The sequence below is a fragment of the Gadus morhua genome, chromosome 2 (genome assembly GCF_902167405.1).
Source record: "Gadus morhua chromosome 2, gadMor3.0, whole genome shotgun sequence".
NCBI classification, from domain to species: Eukaryota; Metazoa; Chordata; class Actinopteri; order Gadiformes; family Gadidae; genus Gadus; species Gadus morhua.
The window spans coordinates 720,826-735,825 of NC_044049.1; the positions used below are offsets into that span (position 1 = coordinate 720,826).

The 15,000-nt window shown below is 46.6% G+C and overlaps 1 protein-coding gene across 1 annotated transcript in view; it reads left to right on the top strand.

Annotated features, from left to right (window-relative positions):
- The first annotated feature begins 7,038 nt into the window (after positions 1–7,038).
- Positions 7,039–15,000, top strand: part of col1a1a (collagen, type I, alpha 1a) — a 19,380-nt gene continuing 11,418 nt past the window's right edge. The window contains exons 1-15 of the mRNA XM_030340481.1: positions 7,039–7,256; positions 8,570–8,761; positions 10,300–10,322; positions 11,514–11,549; positions 11,994–12,086; positions 12,533–12,607; positions 12,759–12,803; positions 13,404–13,457; positions 13,689–13,742; positions 13,911–13,964; positions 14,066–14,119; positions 14,235–14,288; positions 14,470–14,514; positions 14,678–14,731; positions 14,826–14,870. Coding sequence (XP_030196341.1) covers positions 7,175–7,256; positions 8,570–8,761; positions 10,300–10,322; positions 11,514–11,549; positions 11,994–12,086; positions 12,533–12,607; positions 12,759–12,803; positions 13,404–13,457; positions 13,689–13,742; positions 13,911–13,964; positions 14,066–14,119; positions 14,235–14,288; positions 14,470–14,514; positions 14,678–14,731; positions 14,826–14,870 — 960 coding nt within the window. The 5' untranslated portion in view covers positions 7,039–7,174. The remainder of the gene's footprint in view (positions 7,257–8,569; positions 8,762–10,299; positions 10,323–11,513; positions 11,550–11,993; positions 12,087–12,532; positions 12,608–12,758; positions 12,804–13,403; positions 13,458–13,688; positions 13,743–13,910; positions 13,965–14,065; positions 14,120–14,234; positions 14,289–14,469; positions 14,515–14,677; positions 14,732–14,825; positions 14,871–15,000) is intronic.

The following is a 15,000-nucleotide window of genomic DNA, read 5'->3' on the forward strand; positions in this document are numbered from 1 at the left end:
AAGCTTGGCTAGGCTGGGGGGAGAGAGAGAGGAGGGGGAGAGAGAGTTAGAGAGAGAGAGAGATACTTCGAGGAAAAGAGTGATCCTCCTCCACATGAGAGATTTAATACTACTGCTTCACTTTTTTGTTTTATTTTTTATTTCACGTGTCACACACTTGACACGTGTGTGTGTGTGTGTGTGTGTGTGTGTGTGTGTGTGTGTGTGTGTGTGTGTGTGTGTGTGTGTGTGTGTGTGTGTGTGTGTGTGTGTGTGTATCAACAATACATTGTCAAAGCAGTTCAATAATTCACGAAAAAAAAGCAATATAAACTTGAACATTTTTTCAACCAAAAATCCTCTCCAGAAGAAGAGAAGAATCAGCCGTACCTCTTGGTCGAGCGTTCTAAAGGGACTACAGATCAGGGACCTGTACCTTTAACGTTGGTTATTAATAATGCAGCGTCTTTGTAACGTGTTTGAAGGTATTGCTAATAAAGTTGAGCGGCCTGTGGAGCCGTCTGGTTAACGGCTCTCAGGGCGGACGCCCATTAAGGTGGAGACGCAGTTCCTGTCGGCCAGATGGCCGTAAAGTACCTGTTACCTGGAGAGAGACAAGGTGGTCATTACACACACACACACACGAACACACTATACACAATCTATACACACGCACCCACACTATACACAATATATACACACGCACACACACACACACACACGCACACGATACACAATATATACACACACACACACGATACACAATCTATACACACGCACACACACACACGATACACAATATATACACACGCACACACACACACACACACGATACACAATATATACACACGCACACACACACACATGCTATACACACATATTATACACAATATATACACACACACACGCAAACACACATACACACACACACAACCACACACACACACAACTACACACTATACACAATATATACACACACACATACACACACACACACACAATATACACACTACATTACCTGGACAGTTACAAGGGGATCATTGCACATACACACCGACGATATACACACTAAACCCACACACTCACATGCAAACACACACACACAATATACATACACACACACACACTGTCACACACGCACACACACACACACAAACACGCACACAATATATTAACACACAACATTACAAGTGAACACACAGCATATACACACACTATATAAATACTTCACATACACACACAACTTACAGAAATGTTAAACAATCTCTCCTTCCCCCTCTCCTCTCCTTCTCTCCTCCTCTCCCCCTCTCCTCTCCTCTCCCCCTCTTCTCTCCTCCTCTCCTCCTCTCCCCATCTCCCTCTCCTCTTCTCTCCCCCTCTCCCCCTATCCTCCTCCCCTCCTCTTCTCTCCCCCTATCCTCCTCCCCTCCTCTCCTCTCCCCCTCTCCCCTCTCCCCTCTCCCCCTCCTTTTCTCCTCTCCTAATGTATAAACTTCAAACAGCTTCCGTTCATAAAGAATTTTACCAAATACACACTTCAACAGTAAAGACACACACGCACATACCCCAGCCCAGTAGCAGAGGGTGTGATTGTGTGTGTGTGTGTGTGTGTGTGTGTGTGTGTGTGTGTGTGTGTGTGTGTGTGTGTGTGTGTGTGTGTGTGTGTGTGTGTGTGTGTGTGTGTGTGTGTGTGTGTGTGTGTCTCATGCTGTGTCTGATGAGGGCCAGGTGCTTGTTGTGTTTTATGGTCCTGGTAAATAAGCCAGCTAAACAAAATCACAACATCAAAGACAAGCTACTGCTCTAAACCTAACCTGACATAACAAAACTTAACCTGACATAACTAAACATATCTAAACCTAACCTGACTAACTAAACATATCGAAACCTAGCCTGACATAACTAAACACAACTAAACCTAACCTGACATAACTAAACTTAACCTTATATAACTAAACATATCTAAACCTTACCTTACATAACTCAACCGAAATTAACCTAACCTAACATAGTTTAACACAACTAAGCATACCTAAACATAACATTACATAACCTAACATAACTCAACGTGGCCTGACATAACTAATCATAACTTTCATAACTTAACACACACACACACACACACACACACACACACACACACACACACACACACACACACACACACACACACACTGTTATTTTATGATGTAGTCTTGCAGGCGTCAGTCCAAGAAACAGCTGGATGATGAAGGACTTTAGAGTGGGGTACCCCCCTCCCCACACACACACACACACACACACACACACACACACACACACACACACACACACACACACACACACACACACACACACTGACGAACAAACACACACACACACACTGACGCACACACACACACTGACACCCACGCACACACACACACACTGACACACTAACGCACACACACTGACCCAAACACACACACATGCACAATTACACACACACACACACACACACTGACACACTAACGCACACACACTGACACAAACACACACACATGCACAATTACACACACACACACACACACACACACACACACACACACACACACACACACACACACACACACACACACACACACACACACTAACACTCTCCCTCTGTCAAACAAACACACTGTAACACACTGACAAATACACACACACACAGGTGGTTGTGTTTAATGACAGAAAGAACCCACAGCTCCCCTTGATAATTATGAGGAGCCATGGTTTCCACCAGAAGGTCCTCAGACATCACCCGTGACATATCTCCTGTCTCCCGTCCATCACACTCATCACACACCAGAGTGTTGAGGGCAGGAGCCCAGAGAGGGGTGTGAGTGTGTGTGTGTTTGTGTGTGTGTGTGAGTGTGTGTTCTAAATGTAAATGTTTGTTTACACGTGTGTGTGAAAGAGTCTGGACATGGATATTAGTTGTTCACAGCTTGTTAATACTCTCTCTCTCTCTCTCTCTCTCTCTCTCTCTCTCTCTCTCTCTCTCTCTCTCTCTGTCTCTCTGTCTCTCTGTCTCTCTGTCTCTCTGTCTCTCTCTCTCTCTCTCTCTCTCTCTCTCTCTCTCTCTCTCTCTCTCTGTGTCTGTGTCTGTCTCTCTCTCTCTCTCTCTCTCTCTCTCTCTCTCTCTCTCTCTCTCTCTCTCTCTCTGTCTCTGTCTCTGTGTCTGTCTCTCTCTGTCTCTCTCTCTCTCTCTCTCTCTCTCTCTCTCTCTCTCTCTCTCTCTCTGGCTCTGTCTCTGTCTCTGTCTCTGTCTCTCTCTGTCTCTCTCTCTGTCTCTCTCTCTCTCTCTCTCTCTCTCTCTCTCTCTCTCTCTCTCTCTCTCTCTCTCTCTCTCTCTCTCTCTCTCTCTCTCTCTCTCTCTCCAGCAGATGGGTCTGTTCCACACACTTCTGGGCAGAACTCGGTCCTCTCCGGCCTCGGGCCACTCCCCTATCAAACACCTGTTCACCACAGGTAACACATACACGCACACACACACACACACACACACACTAAGGATGTGCATGTTCTGTCAAGATTCAAGCTTTACAGAGCTTTATTGACATGGAAAACTTACATTGAGGTTCAAAGCACAACAAATCAAGAATCAACATGAGATACAAAAATATGAATAGCTATAACTAACCCCAATTTCTAATCCTAATACTGTAACTAACCCCAACAACTAACCGTAACAACCAACCTTGGTCTGAAGATGAATTCTAGCTTTAGATTCTAAAGTTTGATTTTAAATGTTATGGTTTAAGTGAGGCTCACGATTGTTCTGTTTGATTCTAGAATTTGATCGTGAAATGTGGTGTTAAGCTCAGCTTCATGAACTCCTGATTCTGTCTCTACTGGAGGCTGAAACCCTGATCTTTATTAATTGATAACAAATTGGGATTTGATTTAAATGAAGGTCGCCTGAGGTCCGTTCTGATTGGCCAGAGGTCGCCTTAGGGCTATTCTGATAGGCCAGGAATTTACCTGGCTGCTCCAGATTGGCTCAGGGCCTAGATGCTCTGAAGATCTCTCTCTCTCTCTCTCTCTCTCTCTTTCTGTCCGTCTGTCTTTCTCTATCTCTCCCTTTTTTAAACTTATAAAAAATGATTAAAGATTAATTTGAGGTCTAACAAAGATATTAACTCTAAAGTTTCCAAGGTCTCTGAGTCTCCACTAGTCTACCATCTGGTTGGCTTGGTTAGCTGGTTGCTAGTTAGCTGGTTAGCTGGTTGGCTGGTTAGCTGGTTGGCTGGTTAGCTGAATGCTGGTTAGCTGGTTGGCTGGTTGGCTGGTTGCTGGTTAGCTGGTTGGCTGGTTGGCTGGTTAGCTGGTTGCTGGTTAGCTGGTTGGCTGGTTGGCTGGTTAGCTGGTTGCTGGTTAGCTGGTTGACTGTGTGTTTCTACGTGTGTTTATATGATCAGTAGTTTGGTTCCTCTGAGTTTGAACCTTGATGGTGATGAGGCGTTTCCTCTCCTCGGAGCGACCGCATTCCAGTGAGGAACAGGCAGACACAGGGAGACAGAGGGAGGAGAGGGAGGGAGGGAGGGAGGGAGGGGGGGGGAGACAGAGAGAGGGCGGGGCCGCAGACAGTGCAACGTGTCGCTGCTGCTTCAGAGAAAGGAAGAACATATGCCAAAGAAACGCTGCCCCTCACTTACTCTCCCTCCGTCTCTCTCTCTGTCTCTCCCCCTCTCCCCCTGTCTCTCTCGCTGTCTCTCCCCCTGTCTCTCCCTCCGTCTCTCTCTCTGTCTCTCCCCCTCTCTCCCTCTGTCTCTCCCCCTGTCTCTCTCGCTGTCTCTCCCCCTGTCTCTCTCGCTGTCTCACCCCCTGTCTCTCTCTCAGTCTCTCCCCCTCTCTCCCTCTGTCTCTCCCTCTGTCTCTCTCTCTCCCTCTGTGTGTGTGTGTGTGTGTGTGTGTGTGTGTGTGTGTGTGTGTGTGTGTGTGTGTGTGTGTGTGTGTGTGTGTGTGTGTCTCTCTCTCTCTCTCTCTCTCTCTCTCCCTCTCCCTCTCTCCCTCTGTCTCTCCCCCTGTCTCTCTCTCTGTCTCTCCCCCTGTCTCTCTCTCTCTCTCTCTCTCTCTCTCTCTCTCTCTCTCTCTCTCTCTCTCTCTCTCTCTCTCTCTCTCTCTCTCTCTCTCTCTCTCCGCCTGTCTCTCTCTCCCCCTGTCTCTCCCTCCCTTTGTCTCTCCCCCTGTCGCTCTCTCTCTCTGTCTCTCCCCCTGTCTCTCCCTCTCTCTCTCTCTCTCTCTCTCTCTCTCTCTCTCTCTCTCTCTCTCTCTCTCTCTCTCTCTCTCTCTCTCTCCCCCTCTCTCATTCTCTCTCTCTCCCCCTATCTCTCTCTCTCTCCCCCTCTCTCATTCTCTCTCTCTCTCTCTCTCTCTCTCTCTCTCTCTCTCTGTCCCTCTCTCTCTCTCTCTCTCTCTCTCTCTCTCTCTCTCTCTCTCTCTCTCTCTCTCTCTCTCTCTCTCTCTCTCTCTCTCTCTCTCTGTCCCCCTCTCTCTCTCTCTCTCTCTCTCTCTCTCTCTCTCTCTCTCTCTCTCTCTCTCTCTCTCTCTCTCTCTGTCCCCCTCTCTCTCTCTCTCTCTCTCTCTCTCTCTCTCTCTCTCTCTCTCTCTCTCTCTCTCTCTCTCTCTCTCTCTCTCTGTCCCTCTCTTCCTACTGGCGGGCCGTCTCTCTCTATGATTATACTCATCAGGATAATATCATAATGTACAGTAGGCTGCAGCTCACATCACACAGAGGAGCACTGCTATAAACGTTGATTTACCTGCTGAACCCAGGAGCAAAACTATCATAAAGTCAGCAGCACACTCAGAATAAAGAGTTTCTATAGCCACGCCTGGCTGTCTGCCTGTCTGTCTGTCTGTCTGCCTGTCTGTCCGTCTGTCTGTCTGTCTCTCTACCTGACTGTCTGCAAGACTGTCTGTCTGTCTGTCTACCTGTCTGTCGGTCTGTCTGCCTGTCTGTTTGTCTCTGTCTGTCTGTGTCTGTCTGCCTGTCTGTCTGTCTGTCTGTCTGTCTGTCTGTCTGTCTGTCTGTCTGTCTGTCTGTCTGTCTGTCTGTCTGTCTGTCTGCCTTTCTGTTTCTATATGAAAATATCTATAGCCCCAGGCGAACCCATGAGAATGAATATAAATAAATAAATTAATATATAAATATACTGCCAATAGTATAAATAAATAAATATAAATACATATTTATACTATTGGCAGTATATTTATATTTATTTATATTCATTCTCATTGGTTCGCCTGGGGTTATAGATATTGCCATATAGAAACAGAAAGGCAGACAGACAATGTATACACAGTATATATATATATAGTTATTTCATATATTTTGGATACATAGATATCCAAAATATGATAAAAACATAAATATTTATTTATTTACTATCGACATATAAATGATCATGAGTTATTGTGTGTATTTAGTCATTTTGCTATCATAAATGACCCCGGAGTGTTTTTCCACCGCCGGTGAGTTTAACGGTACCGGAGCGCAACGTCATGCCACGTCAAACCTCTCCGGTCCACGGGTACCGCTGCTGCAGCCCGGCCCTCTATCCCCGGGTGACCCGCACCGTGGAACCAGGCCGGCCCGCTGAGGGTCCCGGTCTCTCCCGATAGTCCCGGGAGAACCGGGACACGTAACGTGAACACCCCCCGCTGTCGGCTCCATCACCATGCACGACCAACGATACAAACACATAAGCTCCCCGTCCCGGGACCAGCTGGCCCGCCAGCCCGCTGCCTGGAGCGGCCTGTGGACAGGCCAAGGCCCGCCATGCCTCCTCCTCTGCTCCTCCTCCTCCTCCGCTCCAGCCTCAGATCCCGGGGTCTGGTCCCACCTCGAGACGATCAGGTTTCATCCGAGATCTCCAAATGATCCTCCTCCTCTTCCTCCTCCTCCTCTTCCTCCTCCTCTTTCTCCAAACGCCAACTTTCCAGCGAGGAAGCTGGGAGGTGCAGGAGGAGGAGGAGGAGGCTGGGAGGTGCAGGAGGAGCTGGATGCTGGGAGGAGGCTGTCCCGGGGGGAGCAGCACTATAAGAGGCCCGTCCGGGTCTAGGTGGGCAGTAGGGTCAGTAGGACAGCAGTAGCAGCCTAGCGGACCGACCGAGCGACCAGCCCTGTATGAGTGGAGTGTAGCGGAACAGAAACACCCTTCGGCCTCAGAGAGTCTACGTGTCCCTGGACATGTTCAGCTTTGTGGATATTCGGTTAGCGCTGCTGCTGCTCGGCGGCGCGCTGCTCGTGAGCGCACAGGGAGAGGACGACCGTAAGTCTAAACAACTTTACTCTCTTCTTCTGTGGTGGTCAGGGTCTCCTCAGCGTCTCCTTAAGATCTCCTCAGAGATTTTACAATGTTATTTTTTTAACATTGCGCGTGCACGCGTCGTGCGTTTCCATGCTGCGTGCATCCGAGTGTCCCCCTCCTCACCCTCCACCCACGCCCATCTCTCCCCCCCCCCTCTCCTGGCCTCCTCTGCGAGGAGGCCAGGAGAGGGGGGGGGGGAGGGGGAGAGGAGATGAGATGAGGAGGTGAATCAGAAGGAGTTGGTTTTGTTGACAGCAGACGGGGGAGTTGAGATGCTTGCAGTTGAGTCGTCCAGGTGGGATGGGGAGGGGGGGGGGGGGGGTGATGGGGGAGGCATTCTCGCATTATGGAAATATTTTATCCCAAAGTTTTTTGAACACTAGTTTGACACAGATGTGAAAGCACCAAGTTCACTCTCTCCGTTTCCTGCAAACAGAAACGTTTAAGAGCCGTCTATTCCGATCTCAGAGTGTCTGAAGTCTTTGTTTCCACATCTGCTTTTCGGTCACCTATAACCGACGTCCCGGCGCCCCCTCGTGGAGGTTTAGTGTAACAACAGGAACATCTGGAGAACACATCTAGTGGCCTCCCTCCCTCCCTCCCTCCCTTTTTCCCCTCACTTTCTCTCTCTCTCTCTCTTTCCCCCCTCTCTCTCTCTCTCCCTCTCCCTCTCCCTCTCGCTCTCGCTCTCGCTCTCGCTCTCGCTCTCGCTCTCCCTCTCCCTCTAATTGAAAACACATCCAGACTTTGCAAACATTTTCCACAGCGCAGGACGACCGTCCTGCGTGCCAACTCCCCCTCCCCCTCTGAGCTCACCACTCAGGCGCAGATCCAGCTGGGTCTTGTCTGAGGAACCTGGACTGGTCTGAGGAACCTGGACTGGTCTGAGGAACCTGGACTCCAGCTGGGTCCGGTTTGAGGACCTGGACTCCAGCTGGGTCCGGTTTGAGGACCTGGACTCCAGCTGGGTCCGGTTTGAGGACCTGGACTCCAGCTGGGTCCGGTTTGAGGACCTGGACTCCAGCTGGGTCCGGTTTGAGGACCTGGACTCCAGCTGGGTCCGGTTTGAGCACCCAGGACTCCTGTGGTCCATTCCCCTCCCATGACGTCAGGGCCCACCAGTCTTTGTTTGGAACCGTTCCCAGAGTGTGTCGATGTTGTAGACGTGTGCCTCTGTCCATGGGAGCGAAGGTGCAGATGTTCACTGGGATCCTAGAGCAGCGCTGTTAGGACTACAGCCCCCCACTCACCCCCGGCCTCCCCTCTGTCCGTAGGCTCAGGCAGCAGCTGTACCCTGGACGGACAGGTCTTTGCGGACCGCGACGTGTGGAAGCCCGAGCCATGCCAGATCTGCGTGTGCGACGGCGGCCACGTCATGTGTGACGAGGTCATCTGCGAGGACACCTCCAAGTGCGCCAACCCCGTCATCCCCCACGATGAGTGCTGCCCCATCTGCCCCGAAGAAGGTAGGCTGCCCCCTCTCAGACCTCTGGAACGCTCTGTTTACCTCTGTCGACCTCTAGACAGCTCTGGAAACGTCTAGAAACCTGTACTTGCCTTTAGAAACCTCTAGAAAGCTCTGTTTACCTCTGTCGACCTCTAGACAGCACTTGAAACGTCTAGAAAGCTGTACTCGCCTTTAGAAACTTCTAGAAAGCTATATAACCCTCTTGAAACTGGCATACACCTTTAGAGAAGTCTAGAAACCTCTGCAAAGCTCTGCAAACCTGTATACATCTTTCGAAACCTCTACATTGACATTGAGGGCATTTAGCAGCCGCTTTTATCCAAAGCGTCCTACAACGGTTCACATACACATTCACACACCGACGGCGGAGTCAACCTCGCAGGGCGACTGGCAGCTCATTGGGAGCAGTCAGGGTGAGGCGTCTTGCCCAGGGACACCTCAACACGTAAATAGGAGGAGCCAGGAATCAAATGAGCAGCCTTCCGGTTACAAGGCAACCCGCCTCCTGAACTGAGCTGACCTAGAGAAAGCTCAGTAAACATTCACAAACCTTGAGAGACCTTTAGAAACCTCAACAAACCATTATCAACCTCTTTAAACCTGTATACAACTTTGTTGCCCTCTACAAACCTTTATAAAACTCTACAACCATTATAAACCTAGATAAGCATTCATTAACCTCTAGAAACCTTTATATACCTTAATTAACCTGTATAGGTATGTTATACCTTTATAAACCTTTATAAATGTTAACATTCAGAAACCATTGGAAACAAACCTTTGCTGTTTACATTATTTATCAGCTTTTTAGATTTAAAAGTTGTGAGTGTAAACTGTATTTAAAGAGGTTTACATACATACTTCTATTTTAAAACTCATCTAACACCTTTGTATAACTGTTTACACATTAAAATTACATTTAAAAGCTTTTGGATCATTTATTATTAAAGCTTTACAAACAGTTATTTGATACATAATTAATACCTTTGTAAAAATATCGACATATGTATGCCATATTCCTATTTCCAGAGCATCACTATTTTGACATTTCACATCCAGTCTAATCCTGAAATGTAATGAACTATTATATTTAATTACTTCCTATTTTAGCTTCTCTCCTAATAGAGGAGGATTGTTTTAATTCTAGAGTAACCAAACAACCAGTTGTTATTACTCTAGACTGGTAACCAAACAACCAGTTGTTATTACTCTAGACTAGTAACCAAACAAACAGTTGCTATTACTCTAAAATAATAATAACAAAGCAAACAGTTGTTATTATTCTAGAATAGTAACCAAACAACCACTTCTTATTACTCTGGAGTAACCAAGCAACAAGCAAAAAATATAAAATAAGAATATTCAAATCAATGCCATTCTATTCTGTTTCATCTATATAGCTACAGATGATACAAATGAATCAAATGATCTTTATGTCTTTATATCTATTTGGTATATGATAGTATTAATTGATCTCTTCACTATAGCTCCAGAATGACGTCCTTATTCTAAATCTACTCTTGTTTTTTCCCACAGATTTCCAGGAGCCCCAAGTAGAGGTGAATATGAATTATGACTTTAATTATGATATGCATTATGATTATGTTCATTATGATGATCATTATGATAGGCATTATGATATCCATTATGATTATGTTCATTATGATGATCATTATGATAGGCATTATGATATGCATTATGATTATGTTCATTATGATGATCATTATGACAGGCATTATGATATGCATTATGATTATGTTCATTATGATGATCATTATGATAGGCATTATGATATCCATTATGATTATGTTCATTATGATATTCAGTATGATTACGTTTATTATGATATTCATTCTGAAATTAACAATGGTGTTTATCATGATATTTATTTTGATGTTTATCAGGATGAGTTTCATTGTGATATTCATTTTGATATTCATATTGATAATCATTATGATGTTCATTAAGATATTAATTTGGATGTTCATTATGATGTTCATTATGATATTTATTCTGACCTTTATTATAATGTTTATTTCGATATTCATAATGCTGTACAATCTGATATTCATTCTGATGTTTATTACGATGTTTATTATGATATTCATTTAAAATCATTCACATATTTATTATTATAATCCTGTTAAAATTAAGATGACGTTATTTGATCAAGTAGATTGCCCTTTGATTATGTTGCTTCTTTGGTAAAGAAATATGAAAGATCAAATCAGTAAAAATATGAATGCATTTATACTATTAAATGTTTGATTGGTTATCTGTATAAGTATCAATTAAAATTACTAAAGATAATATCAGTTTAAATATTATTGATTAGCCACCATGCATGATCAAAGCATTGAATCTTGTTCAGATTTGTTTGGATAATATGTTATATACGATATGAGTATAGTATAGTATGTTAGAATATGTGTTGCGTCATGTCATGTATTATGTAATGTGTTATGTTGCATTATTGTATAATTGTATTTTGTTTTGTATTATTCACTTTATTATATTATTTAATTTTGAATATGCAATATTTACTTAACAGTCGATTCTTTTATATCTAATATCTAATGTATATTTGGAAGTATATTGCTTTATATCGAATAGTATATTATGTGATATATGCATATATATTCTTGGGATATTGTTTTATATTTGATATCTAATGTATAATATATATTTCCTAGTTTATAATTTGATACCTTATATATACTTAATTAAATGCCTTGTGTTTATTTTCCCAGGGACCCCAGGGAGAGCGAGGCCCAAAGGGAGACAGAGTGAGTTACCTCCGTCTGGCCAGCAGAGGGTGCTGCTGCCTTCTGAACTAACAATGACGCCATAGGCCTGTTATCTACAGGGCGGCTGAACTAGAACACTTACGGTCCTCTGCCTTATCTTCAGAGTAGAGTCTCTCAGCACTGGTACAACAGACCAGGTGAGTTACCTGTAGAGTAGAGTCACTCACCACTGGTACAACAGACCAGGTGAGTTACCTGTAGAGTAGAGTCACTCACCACTGGTACAACAGACCAGGTGAGTTACCTGTAGAGTAGAGTCACTCACCACTGGTACAACAGACCAGGTGAGTTACCTGTAGAGTAGAGTCACTCAGCACTAGAGTAACTCACCACTAGTACAGTACCAGGTGAGTTACCTGTAGACTAACTAGTAGCCCCGGACCAGGTGAGCAGGTTACCTGTACTGACCCGGTCTCTCCCCAGGGTCTGCCCGGAGCTCCCGGTAACGACGGTATCCCCGGCCGCCCCGGCGCCCAGGGCCCCGCCGGCCCCCCCGGCCCCCCCGGCCTCGGAGGAGTGAGTCCCCGCCCCCTTCACCTGGTCGCCACGGCGACTGTTTGTGTCTGTTTGTCTGTGTGTGTTTGTGCGTCTGTTTGTGTGTGTATATCAATTTAAGCTGTGTGGGTATTTGTGTGTATGTGTTTGTGCGTGTGTGTGTGTGTGTGTGTGTGTGTGTGTGTGTGTGTGTGTGTGTGTTTGTTTGTGTTTGTTTGTGTTTGTTTGTGTGTATCAGGTATGTGTCTATTTGTGTGTGTGTGATTGTGTGTGTTGAAATTAATTTGTGTCCGTGTTAATCAGGTATGTGTGTATGTGTGTTTACAAAAGGGCGTGTTTGTGTTTTTGTGCATCAGGTGTGTGTGTGTTTAAATAAGTGTGTGTATGTTTGCGTGTCTCAGGTGTCTGTGAGTGTTTGTGTCCATCAGGTGTGTTAGTCTAACCTGTGTGTCTCTTTCCTCCAACAGAACTTCGCCCCTCAGATGTCCGGTGGATATGAAGATCACTCCAAATCCATTGGTGCACCCATCCCTGGACCCATGGTACACACACACACACACACACACACACACACACACACACACACACACACACACACACACACACACACACACACACACACACACACACACACACACACAGTGTTCCTCAGTGTATGGCTGACATCATGATGGTGTTGTGTTTGATTGACAGGGCCCCATGGGACCTCGTGGCTCCCCCGGACCTGCTGGTGCTAGCGTGAGTTCACTTCCTGTTTCCTGTTCCTGATTCTCCCTGCACATTAGGTTCATGAAGTCATGCCGACATCATTTCCTGTTTTATAAGGAACATCACAGGGTGACGGTTTTCTACTGTCTAACCCCTACCTGCTCCTTAATGACCTGTCTCTGTACTGTCTAACCCCTACCTGCTCCTTAATGACCTGTCTCTGTACTGTCTAACCCCTACCTGCTCCTTAATGACCTGTCTGTACTGTCTAACCCCTACCTGCTCCTTAATGACCTGTCTCTGTACTGTCTAACCCCTACCTGCTCCTTAATGACCTGTCTCTGGACTGTCTAACCCCTACCTGATCCTTAATGACCTGTCTGTACTGTCTAACCCCTACCTGCTCCTTGATGACCTGTCTGTACTGTCTAACCCCTACCTGCTCCTTAATGACCAGTCTCTGTACTGTCTAACCCCTACCTGCTCCTTAATGACCTGTCTCTGTACTGTCTAACCCCTACCTGCTCTTTAATGACCTGTCTCTGTACTGTCTAACCCTTAGCTGCTCCTTAATGACCGGTCTGCTTGCTTTGGTCTGTGTTGTATCTTATGATATCATTCATGCTACAGGGCCCTCAGGGCTTCACTGGACCCCCCGGTGAGTCTGGCGAGGCCGGAGCTTCTGTAAGTAACACACACACACACACACACACACACACACACACACACACACACACACACACACACACACACACACACACACACACACACACACACACACAAACACAAATTCAGACACACACACAAATATATGTATACACAACACCTACACTTGGATAAAACTACAGAAATAAACACACTTTGTGTAACATTGTGTTACTGCGTGTAACTGTGTGTAACTTTGTGTGTTTTCAGGGACCCATGGGCCCCCGCGGACCTGCTGGGCCCTCTGGCAAGAACGGAGAAGATGTAAGACCTGTCTGTCTGTCTGTCTGTCTGTCTGTCTGTCTGTCTGCCTGTCTGTCTGCCTGTCTGTCCGTCTACCTGTTTGTCTGCCTGTCTCTCCGTCTACCTTTCTGTCTAGTACTAGGTCCCGCCCCTGTCTGATCCATCCCATAATGCCCTGTCTCCCTGCAGGGTGAGTCCGGCAAGCCCGGTCGCAACGGTGAGCGTGGATCCTCCGGCCCTCAGGTGAGTCTCCCTCCCCAGGGTCGGGTTAGGCCCCTTCTCCGGGGTCCGGGTCGGGTTAGGCCCCGCCTCCAGACACACTGACCCCTCCCTCTCTTCCTCAGGGCGCTCGCGGTTTCCCAGGAACCCCAGGACTTCCAGGGATCAAAGGACACAGAGTGAGTGGCTGTCTCCTTGGCAACAGCGGACCTTCCTGTTGGGGTCCTCTGGGTCTGCAACACCTGTCTCTCTCCATAACCTGTCTCTCTCTAACAACTGTCTCTCTCTCCCCAGGGCTTCAGCGGATTGGACGGAGCTAAGGGAGACTCTGGCCCTGCTGGCCCTAAGGTACACCCTCCCCTCCCTCCCTCTCTCTCTTTGCTCATTTTTACGTTTACTTATATATATTTTTAAACCTTGCCACTGTGTGTGTGTGTGTGTGTGTGTGTGTGTGTGTGTGTGTGTGTGTGTGTGTGTGTGTGTGTGTGTGTGTGTGTGTGTGTGTGTGTGTGTGTGTGTGTGTGTCTAGGGAGAGGCTGGATCTTCAGGAGAGAACGGAACACCAGGAGCCATGGTGAGTTTGAACCCAGGAAAAATTAATAAAACCGGGTGGTTTCTGCCCAGCATGAAACAGGTGTAACTCTCTCCCTCTCTCTCTCTCTCTCTCTCTCTCTCTCTCTCTCTCTCTCTCTCTCTCTCCCTCTCCCTCTCCCTCTCTCTCTCTCTCTCTCTCCCAGGGACCCCGTGGTCTGCCTGGTGAGAGAGGTCGTGCTGGACCTTCTGGAGCTGCTGTAAGCACACACTCGCACACACATACACATCATTGTTGATGAGTGTGTAAACAATGAAATTCACTCTCTCTCGTTGTCTCTCTCTCTCTCTCAGGGTGCCCGTGGTAATGATGGTGCTGCTGGTTCTGCTGGACCTCCCGTAAGTCTCACCATGACATCACCATGACATCACCATGACATCATCATGACCTCACCATGACATCACCATGACATGATCATGATATTATCATGACATCACCATGACATCACCATGGCATTATCATGACAAT